The sequence below is a fragment of the Mytilus edulis genome, chromosome 3 (genome assembly GCF_963676685.1).
Source record: "Mytilus edulis chromosome 3, xbMytEdul2.2, whole genome shotgun sequence".
Classification (NCBI taxonomy): Eukaryota; Metazoa; Mollusca; class Bivalvia; order Mytilida; family Mytilidae; genus Mytilus; species Mytilus edulis.
In genome coordinates this window covers 50,107,462-50,124,362 of record NC_092346.1, presented here as the reverse complement: position 1 = coordinate 50,124,362, position 16,901 = coordinate 50,107,462, and the positions used below count along the sequence as shown (strand labels likewise).

Sequence of the window (16,901 nt, the reverse complement as noted above, 5' to 3'; positions counted from 1 at the left end):
CCACTTCAATTATAAATAGTAAAAAACACTATGTCTTTTGATGATCGCATTTTATTTTTAAACTCTATTATGAGTGTATTATATTTTTAGACTAAGTACAAAAGAATCAGTAAGACTTACAAAGTGTTATTATTTAAACATTGTTCACATCCCATATGCACTGCAGATGTATGCAATAGCGGCAATAGCACTCAGACGTACATAGCGAAGTATTTATTAACTTATCAAAAGATTTGTTCGTGAGTATACAATGTTTATGTTGTAATTAACTTGTAATCGAGTATAAGCCTTGCAGTTCTTGTCATACTTATTATCTACAGCGTCAATGAAAAAGAAATTGAAGAAAGTTTACAAATTCGCCCTTCTTTCCTTTTGTATTGACATCAAAGGAAGATTAAAGAGAAATATATTTAGACCATTTTGAGCCTATATTTACTTGTCCATGAGTTTGCATTACGATAGAGGATTTATGCGCTCCATATTATACTAGTTTTAGATTTCCAGAAAACAAGGAATCATTTTTAGCATTTCAAGGTTTCCGAATAGAAGCGCTTTGATTCAAGATTTCTAAAATGGACTTGTTTGGCTGCCGTTGCATCCTCGTGTCAGGATTTTTTGAAATGTGGATGCAAGAAATCCCACTTTTTGGTAACTGTAAATGCTACTTTATTGGTCTTCCTTGTACACGTTTGTGTATTGGTAATAATCAGATAAGCAACCTGTCTTTAAACAAATTATATATGCATTTGAACTTAACAAAGCAATGATATCCCTTGTTAATTTGATAGAATGATAAAATTGACATTTTTTAAGTTTTTGTGTCGCCATTTTTTAACCGGGATTCGATTTTTTCTTCCTGTATGTATTGTATTTTTGTACGTTATGATCTGTTATTAAAGCTTTATCAAAAACTTATATTGGATAATACATTTAACATAGCTTTCAAAGGATTCACGAAATGTAGCCAATTCGATATGACACATTTGCAAAATGAGCGGTGGTCATCTTGAAAAAATGAATTAAAATTAAGGCCTGCAGCTGAATTTGTTTATTATTATCATTAAGTCAACCTACTCAGTTTAAGAACCTGTTACTGCACATTTGATTGTCCTACATAAATGTCCCTGCATTAAGTGTGAATTAAAGAGACTATGGGTAGAAGTCAGTATGACCGTATTCAAACGAAATGAAAACAAAATTATTTCTAAAATGTGCACTTACTTTAAATAAAGCTAATACTAACAATGACCACTGCCTTTCCTCGATCTTGATATCTATATCATTAACGGAAAGCTTAATACTAAAATTTACGAAACAAAGATGATTTTTCATTTTCTATCTTTAAGTATCCATTTTTAGATGGTGGCGTTCACTTGTTACCATCTTACGGTGTTTATATATCTCAACTTGTACGATTCGCTCGTGTATGTAACAACGTTTTAGATTGTAATGAGAGAAATTTATGAAATACTGAAAAATTATTACACCAGGGTTTTCGAACTCACAAACTAGTCAAAACATTTACTAAATTTTATCATCGGTATAAGGACATCATTCGTAAATGTAGCTCAACATGAAGACTTCTTATACGTTCAGGTATTTCACATCCAATCTTATATGGAAGTATTCTTTATAAAGCATAAAAATGTCAGTATTCACTTCAGAAGCTAATAAAACCTTTAAATAGACTTATTAAGAAGGGATATAGTTACGATCCTGTTGTCAGGTCATTAAAAATTGCATATTTTGGCTTTAATATTGTTTCACTTATAGGGTCTTTGCATTGGAACAAACACATTTTTTTTTAAACCAATTATTGGCATGACACGGGTTATGTTCATCTCATATATGTTATGATGGTATGATACTAAACCCCTAACGGGAGGGATTGTGCCTGATATTCATATGATGTAGACATAATCTTTCAATCAGTTTAATTGAAGTCTGGAGCTGACATGTCAGTTAACTGCCAGTAGTCTGTTGTTATTTATGTATTATTGTCAATTGTTTATTTTTTTTTGTACCATCTTCTGACATCAGACTCTGACTTCTCTTGAACTGAATTTAAATGTGCGAATTGTTATGCATTTACTTTTCTACATTGGCTAGAGGTATAGGGGAGGGTTGAGATCATGACATGTTAACCCCGCCGTATTTTTGCGCCTGTCCCAAGTCGGGAACCTCTGGCCTTTGTTAGTCTTGTATTATTTTTAATTTTAGTTTCTTGTGTATAATTCGGAGTTAAGTATGGCGTTCATTATCACTGAACTAGTATATATATATATATTTGTTTAGGGGCAAGCTGAAGGATGCCTCTGGTTGCAGGAATTTCTGCATTGAAGACCTATTGGTGACCTTCTGCTGTTGTCTGTTCCATGGTCGGGTTGTTGTCTCTTTGACACATTCCCCATTTCCATTCTCAATTTTACTTTTCATTTTCAGATATTTAGGAATAAAAGCAAACACGCTACAATGATACTGACAACGTCAATTATCCTCTCTCTTTTTGTGGAGTCAGAAAGCTATTTAACATGCAACTACACAACTGGTCTACAGACCAAACACTCAGATTATTGGATGACTCAGAATAGTTCCCAGAATGGACCATTGAAATTCATCACTGTACAAGTATTTCCGACTTATCAGGACTGTATTTTAAATCCTAAGGTTATTACAGATAAATATATTAGAAAGGATAGTTTCCAAGGTGTTACATTGATTTTTGCTTGTGATGGTAAAACAAAAGTATATTTTGTTTTTCCTTCAGAACCGATTGTTCCTCTTAACATTTTTGGCAGTGTTTTTATATTAGGTTGTCAGCTTGATGGACGCCAAATAAATTTGCTCCTGGAATTAACAAACGCTAGATATCTGTTACTCCAAAACCTTACAATTCCAAGTTTGAACCCGAAAATTCCATCAAATTTGTTTGCTTTCCATAAATTGAAAGGTCTTTTGATTTTCGATATGAAGGGAAATATACAGAACAACTTGGATTACCTTTTAAGTTATCAAGCTATGTTTCCTGAAATGAAGGAAATGTTTCTATCCACGTGTAGAAACGGAACTGTTAATACTACATTTCTACAGAACAAATGTCCAAATTTAACATTTATGTCCATTACTAATTGTAGTTTAGAAGCCCATGTAGAATTGAGTTTTTCAAAAAGTAATACCACATCAAAGATAGATCTTGACTTGATAAGTAATGCGGCGTACTACTATTTGACGATTTATCACGCAACGATTCCAGATTATGGAGATACCAGAGGAGTTGAACTGCAATCATGTTATTTCCAAGGTTCTGAACATATTAGAATTTCTGGTCATATTCACTATGTAAAAGTAACAGGTAATCATTTGCCTAAGATAACATCATATATGTTATCTGCTGCTAATAAAATACAAATTATAATTTTAAGCCAAAACAACATCATTGAAATCGAAAATGGGACATTTAGCGGCCAATTTAATGTTGAGCATCTTGATATGAGCAAAAATCGGCTACAGCTATTAACAAATAACATGTTTAATGACATGCGAAAATTGAAGTTTCTGAGTCTTGCTTATAACAATCTAGAAACTTTACCAAAACATATCTTTTCTACACTTAATCAACTGGAAACTCTAGATTTGGAAGGAAACAGAATAACTAATATCAGGGAATCTCATCTTCCGATGTACAGCTATACTTTAAGTTATATAAATCTGAATTACAATCCTTTTATTGAATTACCTGTCGTAATATTTTATATCAGAGGATTAAAGAAAGTGGATTTAAAATATACCAACATTACTTTCTCTAGATTTTTGCAAATTTTGGAAAGTATTGATGACTATTCTCTAGTACCGAGTATAACAGCAGGAACAGAATATTCATTTGGTGTAAACTTACAGTCAACTCCACAGATAACCTCAGAATATGTATTGAAAATAGTCGATTTAACAGGATCTAAAGTTTCAGGTTTTGATTGGGTAGAAGAGCTGGCGAGAGATAACGATACAACTCGTTTTCGTAAAACGAAAAATCTAATAATAGTGTTATCTTACTTTCGCTTTGTTTTAACAGATAATCCAATATCATGTTTTTCTAATGATATTGTTATACTTTTATCGGTTATAAAAGTTTATCATGATAACGGTGCTGGGTCTGTTAATCGAAACTTTCTAAATGAATGGGTGTGTGAATATCCTATTGAGTTTCGAGGAAGATTAATTTTTGATATCAAACTAGAGGAATCGTACTTTAAGAAACCGTATAGTAAATGTCCAGCTCAGTGTGAATGCTTTTTGCGATACAACCAAAGTGTTACAATAGTTGACTGTCGAAACGCCAATTTGTCATCGATTCCATCAATTGTACCTCCAGGTGTTATTGATATATGGCTACAAAACAATAGTATTTCAATTATAGATTTCAGACAATATTTCAAAGATGTGAGGCAACTGTTAATTTCCAATAACAGTTTAACAGAGATAAAAGATAGTGTATTCAGTGAAATGAAAATATTAGAATATTTGAGAGTGGACCACAATTTACTTAGTTATCTACCGCAAAATACTGACAATCTTGATTTAGATATGATATATGTAGACCATAACCCTTTACTCTGTGACTGCAACTCACTATGGTTCAAGCACTGGATGTTGGAAAATATTCTAACACTCCGAAGACTCAAAGATATAACATGTAGAAGTTCGAATGGAATAGAAAGATTTTTGAAAGTTGCAGACAAGAGATTTATATGCACAAAAAACGATGTAGAGAGTTTCATATCGGAAATTATAGGAGCAGTACTTGGTATGGCAGCAATGTGTTTGCTTACTTTAACAATCATCTTTAGGCAGACAATTAAAGTTTTATTGTATGTTAAGTTTGGCTTTCATCCATTTGATCGGAAAACTTGCAAAGACTACGAAACAATTGATATTACCTTCATCTATTCGAAGAAGTTTGAACACTTCATATTGGAGAACTCCAAAATTCTCCAAGAATGTAATATTTGTTATTCAAATATAGATTTCATCCCTGGATATTCATGGGAAGCTAATATAAGAAACGCAGTATATCATAGTAAATGCGTATTTATTTTACTGACAAAGGACCTTGATGTTAATATCATAAATTCCACTTATGCGGCAAGCGAACATAAACTGAAAAGTAGATTAGATTTTTTGATAGGGTTTACAATGGGAGATACAAAAGTAGACGGAATAGCAATCATCGAAGATTTCAAAAGGTACCACAAATTGCATCAGAAGTTAAAATCTGATAGCTTATTGTTTTGGGAGAACCTTAGATATAGATTATCTTCGTACAAAACTCCAAACCATAGAAATAACAATATTGAATTAAGATCGAACATTAAAGAGAGCATATTTGGTACAAGCAATGTAAGTGATACAGAAAGCAGTTTTGATGTTTTTGTTAGCTATTCTGATGAAGATCAAGATTATTCTGAAAACAAATTGGTAAAGAAATTAAGAGACATGGAAAAATATAAGATTATTTCTGCTGATCAAATTCACCCAGGGACATCGGTCTGGTGTGGCATAGAAACATGTGTAGATAAAGCTAGACATACTATTTTTGTTGTATCAAATCATAGCAATGTCAAACTAGAACTACATAAAGAATCTAATGATGAACCAACACAACAACAACCTTTATCGGTGAAAAGATTGGTCAAACAACGGCAATCAATCACAAATGAAGAACTAGAAAGCGAGCAGTCACTTACAGTTAATCTTCCCGAGGAAAGAAAATATGTATTTAGAACAGCACGACTAAAGACTGACGAAAAAGCTTACAATCATCTTATTGTTGTATGTCGAGGGTTGCAAACTAACTTGCGAATAGAAAGGGAATTTGAAAGTTATTTTCAAAAATACATAGTTTTGGAACACGTAGAAGATGATGAAAAAGAAGACAATGAATTTTGGAAAAGATTGCAAATGGCTCTTGATTCAAGGCCGATTACTAATTGTGATCCGATAGATATTGTGCTTGAGGACAACATAGATGAAGAGGCTAAAATCGACAACCAATACGAACAAACCATTACTAATTCTAATGGCTCAACCGACATTGCACAATTAATCTAAATATGAATAGATAGGAAAAGTCTCCAATCAATCAGGTAAAACAAAAACAAAAGAAAAGGTATATCCAAATATAGTAATGCTTGCAATTTCAAAGAAGGTTATAAGTTTCAGAATCGTTTCTTACCTTATTTCGTAAAAAATGAACACCATGAGCAACATATAAATTTAGGCAAAAGTAATTGACCAATGTAAATCTCATAAACCGTTTTGCTGGAAGACAATTGAACACTAATTGAATTGCGTAAACGAAATCCAAATAGAGCAGAAGTATAAACGAGATATTTAAGAAAAAAAGAAAAAAAGCGTTTTCACAAACTAGGGCTCAAAAAGCAAACGCCTTGAAAAAAAGTCGGTTTACAAAACGAAGCAGGTGTAAATAATACCAGGAAAAAAACCAATAGTTAAATGTCTTGAAATACGTTGGTGAAAATAATTTCAGGCGATCAATTAAGTTCAGATATTTAAAAAAGTTATTTAAATAATTGAATGAAATTAAATTCACAAAAATACCAAACTCCGAGGAATATTCAAAAAATTCAACGGAAAGTATCTCATCAAAAGCTCAAACACTATAATAATAAATAAATGAGCTCATCATACCAGGATTGAAATAATTATTCATTTATGTCTCATTATTGTTTTATTGTTTTTTCTTTCCTTAATTATATCTAAATCAGTTAAAATAAAAACATGTATTTGTCACTTTGCCAAGAAAACAAACTTGGAAAACAACTACTATGAAATAAAATCCAAAGTAATTCAAACATCTTCTAACGAGGATGGTCTGAATCTGAAACGTATTTTCAATGCTTTCTTCTCTCTATTAGCTTTACAGGATTATTATTTATTTGATTGAACCTTTTTACCAATGTTGACACTACGAGTAGTTTTTTTTACGGATCTTGGAACATAAGATTGATATATGATGCTTCTTTTTTTTTTAGAAAATAACCGAAATTTTAATTTTGTAGACATTTTATTCAGTATAGAACTTGCAATACCATGAAACTGGAAAGAGTTGTAAATACAGCAACATAATGTCACCTAATAACAGCTCATTTGGATTAGTTTTTGAACATGAGAAAGAACAAATGTCGATAAGTAAATTGTTTGAAAAATATTTTTATCTTACAAAAGTACCTGAGGTCAACCCCAGTTTTTGGTGGGGTTTGTATAGCTGCTCTTTCAAAGTTTTCTATGGTGTGTTTCGTGTAGTATTGGCGTTGTCAGATTATTTTCGACTTATGAGTTTGAATGACCATTTAGTATCTTTCGCCTCTATATTTCTCGACCAGTGACATGTTCCTCCCTTTTCAGAACAGTGGGCTTATACTGTGAATTCATTATTATTCGTTGGATACCAATTTTCGTGGCTTTCGTGGGTACAGTTGAACTACGAAATTAAATGTTCTTCAGGCTGATATGCAGACTTAAGCAAAATCATGAAATTAAATATCTACGAATATGCAAGTTTTCCTTCATCCACGATAATTGTTACCCACAAAAATAAGTGAATCCACAGTATATGAAAATTATTGTAAAAACTGACAGAATATGTGTGCACTGGCTTTTAAATGTAATATCAAATGTAAACTACAAACTTCCGTATGCAAATTTGTACATAGATTGGTCTAACATAAGTGTTGTCTTGTAAAAGATATAGATTCGTTTGATGTATTTGATCTATTAACTAGATGCTAATGAATGTGCTTGTTATAAAAACTATGGAGGATATTTTTTTTGATGCACGTAAATAAATCAATTTCTTTTAAAATTGGTAGTATTTTGTTTTTTGAAGAATATTTTTGAATAAAGACAATGTGACTTTTGAGATCTTTGAATTATGATAACTAAGATTATAATTAATGTATTCTACGGGCAAAGTATTGTATAAACTATGTTCCGATCATATAATTAGACAGACTGTTAATATTTGTGCAAGCCTTCCGTAAGTTTTTTTATTTTTTTTTAGAATACTGATGTCTTTCTAAAGACAAGCGCAAGTTATTTATAGATAGTTTGGAAGGCGGAGTTGATGTGGTGGTGGATTATTGAGTTAATTCAACTTGTTTTGAATATGATTTTATATAAAATGAAGTCCAGTGTATTTATAAGATCAAATATTGTATATTGTCATTGAAAACTTATAAATCCTTATAACTGTGGAATCATTTATTTTCGTGGATACGACATTTCGTGGATATTTAATTTCTCTGTTTTGGCAAAGTCAGGAGCCTGTAATTCAGTGGTTGTCGTTTGTTTATGTGTTACATATTTGTTTTTCGTTAATTTTTTTTTTTAAATAAATAAGGCCGTTAGTTTTCTCGTTTGAATTGTTTTACATTGTCTTATCGGGGCCTTTTATAGCTGACTATGCGGTATGGGCTTTTCTCATTGTTGAAAGCCGTACGGTGACCTATAGTTGCTAATTTCTGTGTCATTTTTGGTCTTTTGTGGATAGTTGTCTTATTGGCAATCATACCACATTTTCTTTTTTATATTAAACATTCCTTTTAGAATTTTGTATTTCGCTGAAATTTGAATTCGTGGTTCCCTACGTCTGTTCCCACGAAATGCATGCAAATTGGTATCCAATGAATGTAAATGATTCCACAGTATATATTAATCGCATGATAACAATATTTAATTCATGTTTTGTAGCAATGTATTGTAGTTTGAACATCAAAACGATAAATAACAATAAAAATAAAGAAATGTGCTGCTGGTGACTTTAAGTTTTATATAACCATCCAGGACACCTGAACCTTTCTTTTTGATAATTGTAGTGAAACGTCTCATTTTGAATTCAAATGCACGTGTTAACATTTTATACAAAAAACTCTTCTTTGGAGTACGACATTGAATCATTGTGATTAACCTATTCGTCTATTCCGATAGAAATACCAACTCAAACTGTCAAGTGTCCCCTTATAAATCAAATGTGGTAACATTTTGACAACAGGTTATGTGATGTGCTAAAGCAACACAGGTTGGCATGATGTTGTCAAAAAAGGGAGAAGGTTTGGTACTATGTTGTGATGTTATACTATTGTGTTAGAAAAGGGATAAGGTTTGGTACCTTTAAAACGTTTAATCTCACTGCAAATGTTTTCACATGTCCTAAGACAAAGGAAATAATGTTATCCTTGAAATTGTTGTATGTAGTTTTTGCACGACCAAACTATAAAGTGGTAATAACGTGAATACCAACTATAGCCTATAGCAGAAAAATCGAAAATAAGAACAATTGAGTTTAATTACGTCATCTTCAGTCGTTCCATTTTTTGGTAAACTGTACGATTGCTAAATGATATCGTTGTAGTTATGAATGGAGCAGTGACGTAACTATGTATATGTTTTGTAGATGAGTTTCTTCGGTGAACGGTTCCATATAGCAAGCGAGTTATGCAGTCGTTATGGTTTGAAAAATTACAAAGTTACACCATTTATTCCCAAAGACGTCACTCTACCACTTATACATAGATATACGATATGATATGAGTTCCAATGAGACAATTCTCCATCAAAGTCACAATTTGTAAAAGTCAACCATTATAGGTCAAAAGACGGTCTTCAACACGGAACCTTGGCTCACACCGAACAGTAAGCTATAAAGGGCTCCACAAATATTTAGTGTTAAACCATTCAAACGGGGAAAACAACGATTTAATCTATTTAAAAAAAGAAAAAACGAGAAACATTTATGAACCATATCAACAAACGACAACTACTGCATATTCCAAACTTAGGACACATTTGAATTTTTTTTTATCTTCCTTCCCTTTTATCTATTTTTGCTGTTTTATTATGTGTTTTACGTGTTATGTGGTAGAAAAGGGATAAGGTTTGGTATTGTTTGGTTTGTTTTATGGTAAAGAAAATTAATCACCGCCTTCATTTATTAGATTTGATTTTGTTCAACGTAATATGTACGATGTTTTACGTTTGAAGTTAGATTTAAAACATAGCTATATAATATAGTTAATTGCTACCTTAGTTTGCTATAAATAAGTATTGAAATGTGCATTGTTATTAAATGTAATATCAGTATTTAGTTCAAATATAATCTTAAATCAATCCTAATTCTATCTTAATCATTCAAATGTGACGTCATTTTTCATTTTTTGATGATCTGTTTTACAAATTCAAATGTGACGTCATTTTTTTGTCATTTTTTACAATTTCAAATATGACGTTACTTGGCGTTGAGGTTTTGACTTATTCGGCTGTATCTATTTCTTGTGTTGCATTTTGTCGGGTTAAGTAATGTATTTCGGTTGTTTCCTGTAATTAGTTAATACTTCAATTTTATCATGTATATCTTTTGTATAGTCATTTCATAAAATTTACTGTTTGCAAAAGTATAAATTATTCTCAATTAATAGGAATGTTCTGGTACCTAACAGAAAACCCTGGCCGTTTTTGGCACAACTTTTTTGAACTTTTGGTCTTTGTACTTGTTTCGGCTTATTGTACTTGTTTCGGCTTTCAAACTTTTGTATCTAACGTTATGCGTCACTAGTGAGTCTTGTGTGGGCAAAATGCACTTCTGGCGTATTAAAATTTTAAACTTGTTGCCTATTGTTAGCTATTATTCGTGTGTTTCTTTGTCAATTGAGTTCTCCTATTTATTTATATTGTAGTCCTGTAATGTTGGGTTGTCATTTTAATGTTATATTTCACATGGCCATAAAAGAGGGAGGTTTGACATGCCACAAAACCAGGTTCAACCCACCATTTGTCCTCTAAAAATATCCTCTACCAAGTCAGGAATATGGCCATTGTTATATTATAGTTCGTTTTTGTGTGTGTTACATTTTAACGTTGTGTTTCCGTTGTGTCGTTTGTTTTCTCTAATTTTTTAGTGTGAATTCACATTACTATAAGACGTGTCACGGTACTTATCTATCCCAAATTCATGTATTTGGTTTTGATGTTATATTTGTTATTCTCATAAGATTTTGACTAATACTCTGTCCGTTTCTGTGTGTGTTACATTTTAATGTTGTGTCGTTGTTCTCTTATATTTAATGCGTTTCCCTCAGTTTTAGTTTGTTACCCCGATTTTGTTTTTGTCCATGGATTTACGAGTTTTGAACAGCGGTATACTACTGTTGCTTTTATTTGCATCTCGCTAGATAAAGGTCAACTATACTTTATTATGTGTTTACTCAAACGTTTAGCAATTCGACATTTCTTATTAATTTTCTTACATAATTTCGTGTGTCTTCATTTGTCGTAAGATTATGTTTCTTCGTTTTCTTAGAACCGACATTTAACCTTTGAGTAATGGTCGTCACAATCCTCATACCTTACAAACAGAATAAGAAAAAAGCAATTAGGGAGCTACCATTTGATTTTTATGGGGGGGCTAGGATGAAAAATTTTGTCCTGCTTTTTTTTTTAGTTGAAATCTCTGTCCTGCCTTTTTATTTTTTACTCTAATCGGTCCTGCCTTTTTTTTTACTAGTTATCCTGACTTTTTTTACACAAATTGTCATCCTGCCTTTTTTTTTACCAAGTTGCTCATCCTGCCTTTTTTTTTACTCAAAACTCCTGTCCTGCCTATTTTTTTCAAATTTCATCCTAGCCCCCCCATAAAAATCAAATGGTAGCTCCCTTACTACAAAACATTTAAACCAATCTGATAATGATACACTATATTAGGTGCCTCTTTTTTAAGATAATATGATTGGGTGCAAAATGAAGCCTTTATCATTATATTTCAACTTAGCATATTGAATTAATTCTTCATTTGCAAAGCAGTAGCTACCTGCTATAGCAACATGACCATGTTTAAATTGTGACAAAAAATAAACAGCAGAGAACAATATTATAGGATAATACAATAGACGAATAATCAACTAATTAGATTTGGTCTAATCTGCCAGGCTAATTTCAAATAATTACACAATTTTCCAACTAAAGATCTAGATTTTGTTTGATACAAATACCTAAGTTTTGTCACATTTGGCGACGAACAGTAAGTAGTTTGGTAAAAATTGCAGCCGTACAAATCTATATACAAGACACACTAGAATGAAATTCAAAACAATGTGGCTGTGGCCATTGATTGACACATTAAATTCATCCATTGACTGGGACAATTTAGGTGAACGTTTGTATGTAACGACCACTGCTCACTATGTACCTTTTAAAGACACTTAAACTATGGGGTCACCAAAGGTTCTCAACACCTTAATAAAGTAATTCGAAAAATTAATCAGAAATAACACGAGGTTTTGATTTATATCAATTATATAAATCAAAACATAAAGGTTATTCCTGATTAATTTTTCGAATTATTTTATAATTAAAGGTGTTAAGAAACCTTTAGTGACCCCACAGTTTAAATGTCTATCGTAGGTACGTCGTGAACAGTGGTCGTTACAGACAAACGTTCACGTAAATTATCCCAGTCAATGGATGAATTTAATGTGTCAATCTTTGGCCACAGCCACACTGTTTTGAATTTCATTCTAAGTTAAAATGGTACTCATCTTCAAAAAATTTCATATTACAGCAAGTAGATAATCTATTTTCTCTAGGTATATTGTATATCGCCTAACCTCAACATTAAACTTCATAATACCACTACGTAGATTTGTGAAAAAATGTGAGTTATAATTATAATCTACGTAGGCTTCAAAACAAACATCTAATTTTACAATTCTGTACATAGTAAGCTTATCACAATCCTGTATAGATAGATGCAAACCAGCTATGAATATGATAATCTTTTATTCTAGTTTTTATTACATCTAAAGATATGTTTATACCAGACTGCTGATACCATACAAAATTTAAACCAATACTAAACAATAGGTTACGAACATTAGAGATACAATTATTTTTAACATTATTTGCATCTGTGAGTAAAAATATATAGATAGCATACATACTTTGTGATTTGTTAGTTAAAATTTTTAAGCAGTATTTTACAAATTTTTCTTTTCTAACTATTTACATTGGCAATCGCCCTAGCTCGCCATATAAAAACAATTTGACGTACTTTTACCCAGTTTCAAAATAGATCGACAAAAACAGTTATGGATAATTTCAACATCATTTCCATGATGAAAACCCCAAATTTCCGAAGCCTATTTGATCACAAACGCAACCATACTATCGAACAAATCACATTTCTTTTTCTTCGTCAAGTATAAACCATTTGTAGAATTATTCAGAGCTGCCAAAGATCGTGAACCTTGTAAAGCTTATCGCTTCTATGTTTATAATTTGTTTCCATTAGAGTGAATCAGCATACCAATGTTTCAGTTCTGCGTTGTTGTAGAAATTTTTGCAGTTACTGGTTGCTAGCCATTTTTGAATATCACAACTTTAGTTTTGTTAGTATTCACTTCTATGTATTTCATTTATTACAGTAAAAAAGAAGTTTATCAAGTAGTTCCTGTAGAATTTCAGGAGATTTCCCACATTATTAGTTACATAGTGCGCAAGTGACCTAATACGAGGGGGGGGGGGGGGGGGGGCAAGGGGTTTAACTGTTATGCTGTTATGGGGCAATTTAATTCTTTGTTATCTGTTATTTTGAAAATATATTTGCTGTTAGCTGTTATTGTCTTATTCTTTGTTAGCTGTTATTGGGCTTTTAGTTTTTGTCGAGCCTGCAACTTTTGTTGCAGAAAGCTCGACATAGGGATAGTGCTCTGGCGGCGGCGGCGGCGGCGGTGTTAGCTCATTTCTTAAAAGCTTTATATTTTAGAAGATGGAAGACCTGGATGCTTCATACTTTGTATATAGATGCCTCATGTTACGAAGTTTCCGTCAGTCACATGTCCAATGTCCTTGACCTCATTTTCATGGTTCAGTGACCACTTGAAAAAAAAGTTCAGATTTTTTGTAATGTTGAATTCTCTCTTATTATAAGTAATAGGATAACTATATTTGGTATGTGCGTACCTTGCAAGGTCCTCATGCCCGTCAGACAGTTTTCACTTGACCTCGACCTCATTTCATGGATCAGTGAACAAGGTTAAGTTTTGGTGGTCAAGTCCATATCTCAGATACTATAAGCAATAGGGCTAGTATATTCGGTGTATGGAAGGACGGTAAGGTGTACATGTCCAACTGGCAGGTGTCATATGACCTTGACCTCATTTTCATGGTTCAGTGGTTATAGTTAAGTTTTTGTGTTTTGATCTGTTTTTCTCATACTTTATGCAATAGGTCTACTATATTTGTTGTATGGAATAATTGTAAGGTGAACATGTCTAGCGGACAGATGTCATCTGACCTTGACCTCATTTTCATGGTTCAGTGGTCAAAGTTAAGTTTTTTGAGTTTTGGTCTTTTTATCTGATACTATAAGTATTAGGTCAACTATATTTGTTTTATGGAATTATTGTTAGCTGTACGTGTCAGCCTGACATGGTTCATCTGACCTTGACCTCATTTTCATGGTTCATGGTTCATTGGTCTTTGTTTAGTTATAGGTCAACTATATTTAGTGTATGGAAATATTTTATGATTTATATATTAGTCGCGCAGGTTTTATTTGACCTTGACCTCATTTTCACGGTTCATTGCTCAGTCTTAAGTTTTTGTGTTTTGGTCTATTTTTCTTAAACTATAAGTATTAGGTCAACTATATTTGTTTTATGGAAGCATTGTTAGCTGTACATGTCAGCCTGACATGGTTCATCTGACCTTGACCTCATTTTCATGGTTCATTGGTCTTTGTTTAGTTATCTTGGTTAATGTAACGTTTATGTGACAGTTGTAATAAAGCTTAATACTTAGGACTATCAACATAATATCAATGATTAGTAAAGAAGGCGAGACATTTCAGTGTGTGCACTCTTGTTTTGTTATCTGTTATTGTGATAATGTATTTGCTGTTAACTGTTATTGAAAATTGGAATGTTAGCCTTTTTGTTTTTGACAGTCAATATTCGGTAAAAATTGAAGATCATTGGACTTTGGGGTCTAATACTTCTAATATGTTTGTCCCGTATTCAGAGAAGGATTTCATTAACATATACCCATCTCAGAAGTGAGGTCCAGGACAATTCAAGTATATCTTATGATTATCCTTTGTAATAAATTCCTTTTTTTTATGAACGTGTATTTAGAATTATCTTAATTTTTTGTATGAGAATAATGTTCCTTGTTTCCCGTACGAGCATATTAAATTAAAACAATTCTTAATATGACAAATAAGAAAACATATGGCCAGGAATATCTGACAAGGATCTCAATTAAGGACTAGGTCCTAACAACCACTTAACCTTTTATATAACATGGTACATAGACTCAGCTCTGTGATTCTTTTCAAAGCAGAACCAAATGCATTGTACAATGAAAGTTCCAACCATGTACTTGGGTCCGAAGCTGCACATAACTCATTACAAACAAAGATTTATTTCGTTTCAAGCAATTGTTTCCCTACTAAACTATGTATAAATTGCATGCTTATAATTGGTGCTTTTGATTTTTTTACCCTATATACCACTTTGCCTCACAGTCTTATTAAGAAAAATTCACACACCTCATTAAATGGTCATTTAGAAAAAGTCAGAATATTCAAACTCTTTTAGGTCATTTTTTATTAGCAACAAAGAGAGCTTCAGTCAATATATATAAACAATACACCAACGTTTCATGAGAACTGCTGAAAGCATTTTTGAGTTATTTTTGAAAACTACAAAATACCACCTTTTTCTAATGAATAAAATCCCTTAACTCAATAACATAAAATCTAAAATTAATAAAAATCGAAAGGAAGTTTACAACAACATTTTAGCAAAGTTTCATGAGAACTGCTGAAAACATTTTTTGTGTTAATGTCTGAAAACTGTAAAATCCCCCCTTTTTAATTAATATAACCCGTTAACTTGGAAACGTAAAATCTAAAATTTATAAAACTTGAAAGTGACCTCATGTTAATAGATATAAACAATTCACCAAAATTCCTTGCTTTGTGAAAGCATTTTTGAGATATTATTAGAAAACTGAAAAAAAAACCACCAATTTTATTGAATAAAAACCCATTACCCAGAAACTTAAAATCTAAAATTTATAAAAAAAAAAAAAAAAAAAAAAAAAAAAAAACCAGAAAGGGAGCTCACGTCAATAGATATAAACAATTTCCCAAAGTTTAATGCAAATTGGTTTAAGAGTTTTTGAGTTAATGTCCGACATGTTGACAACAGACGGACAACAGTATACCATAATACGTTCCGTAAACGAGCGTATAAAAAATTTTATAATATATTGAGTAGTAATTTAAACACATTCTAGATACATAAATTAATACTAAAAACAAAGTTTTAGAAAATGGAATGCATTACTTATAGATTATTACATGGCATTTTCCATATGGCCCTGGTATCAGCCCTAGACTCCCATATCAAGCCAGAGGGCTTTAGCCCGAGGGCTTGATATGGGTCGTGGGCTGATACCATGGACCATATGGAAAATGACATGTCATAATCTATTTATCACATATTTTCAAGCAGGAGAAAACAAATAGCTTACACCTAATTATGTTTGATATTTCATCAAAAATCAAAAAGATATTTAACAAAAAAAAAAGATAAATGTATCACTGTGAGTTAAAAAAAAGTTCGTATCACAGTAGGTTAACAACGTTTTGTGAAAAGTTTCAGAAATAATTAACAATAAATATACTAATTCTAAGAATTGCAAAAATTAAACGACTTTAAAGTGTTACATTACAAATGTTAAAAAATGCTTAGGAAGAATCCTATATCGCTACTCATTCCAATGTGGCGTCATATATTGTTCTAAATTCCTCATGACGTCAAAATTTT

The 16,901-nt window shown here is 31.8% G+C and overlaps 1 protein-coding gene across 2 annotated transcripts; it reads left to right on the top strand.

Annotated features, from left to right (window-relative positions):
* The first annotated feature begins 99 nt into the window (after positions 1 to 99).
* LOC139514338 (toll-like receptor 5) lies at positions 100 to 8,835 on the top strand. 2 transcript variants are annotated; one of them, XM_071303437.1, is made up of 3 exons: positions 100 to 239; positions 2,443 to 6,140; positions 7,077 to 8,835. In XM_071303437.1, the coding sequence occupies exon 2, from the start codon at positions 2,473 to 2,475 to the stop codon at positions 6,103 to 6,105; it is 3,633 nt and encodes a 1,210-aa protein (XP_071159538.1). In that variant the 5' UTR covers positions 100 to 239; positions 2,443 to 2,472; the 3' UTR covers positions 6,106 to 6,140; positions 7,077 to 8,835. The 2 variants fall into 2 exon arrangements, with proteins under 2 accessions (XP_071159538.1, XP_071159539.1); XM_071303438.1 differs by having other exon boundaries at positions 8,078 to 8,831.
* Positions 8,836 to 16,901: the final 8,066 nt, after the last annotated feature.

Excerpts from the sequence above, each read along its gene's own strand:
- LOC139514338 (XM_071303437.1), top strand. The coding sequence starts at position 2,473 with ATGATACTGACAACGTCAATTATCCTCTCTCTTTTTGTGGAGTCAGAA.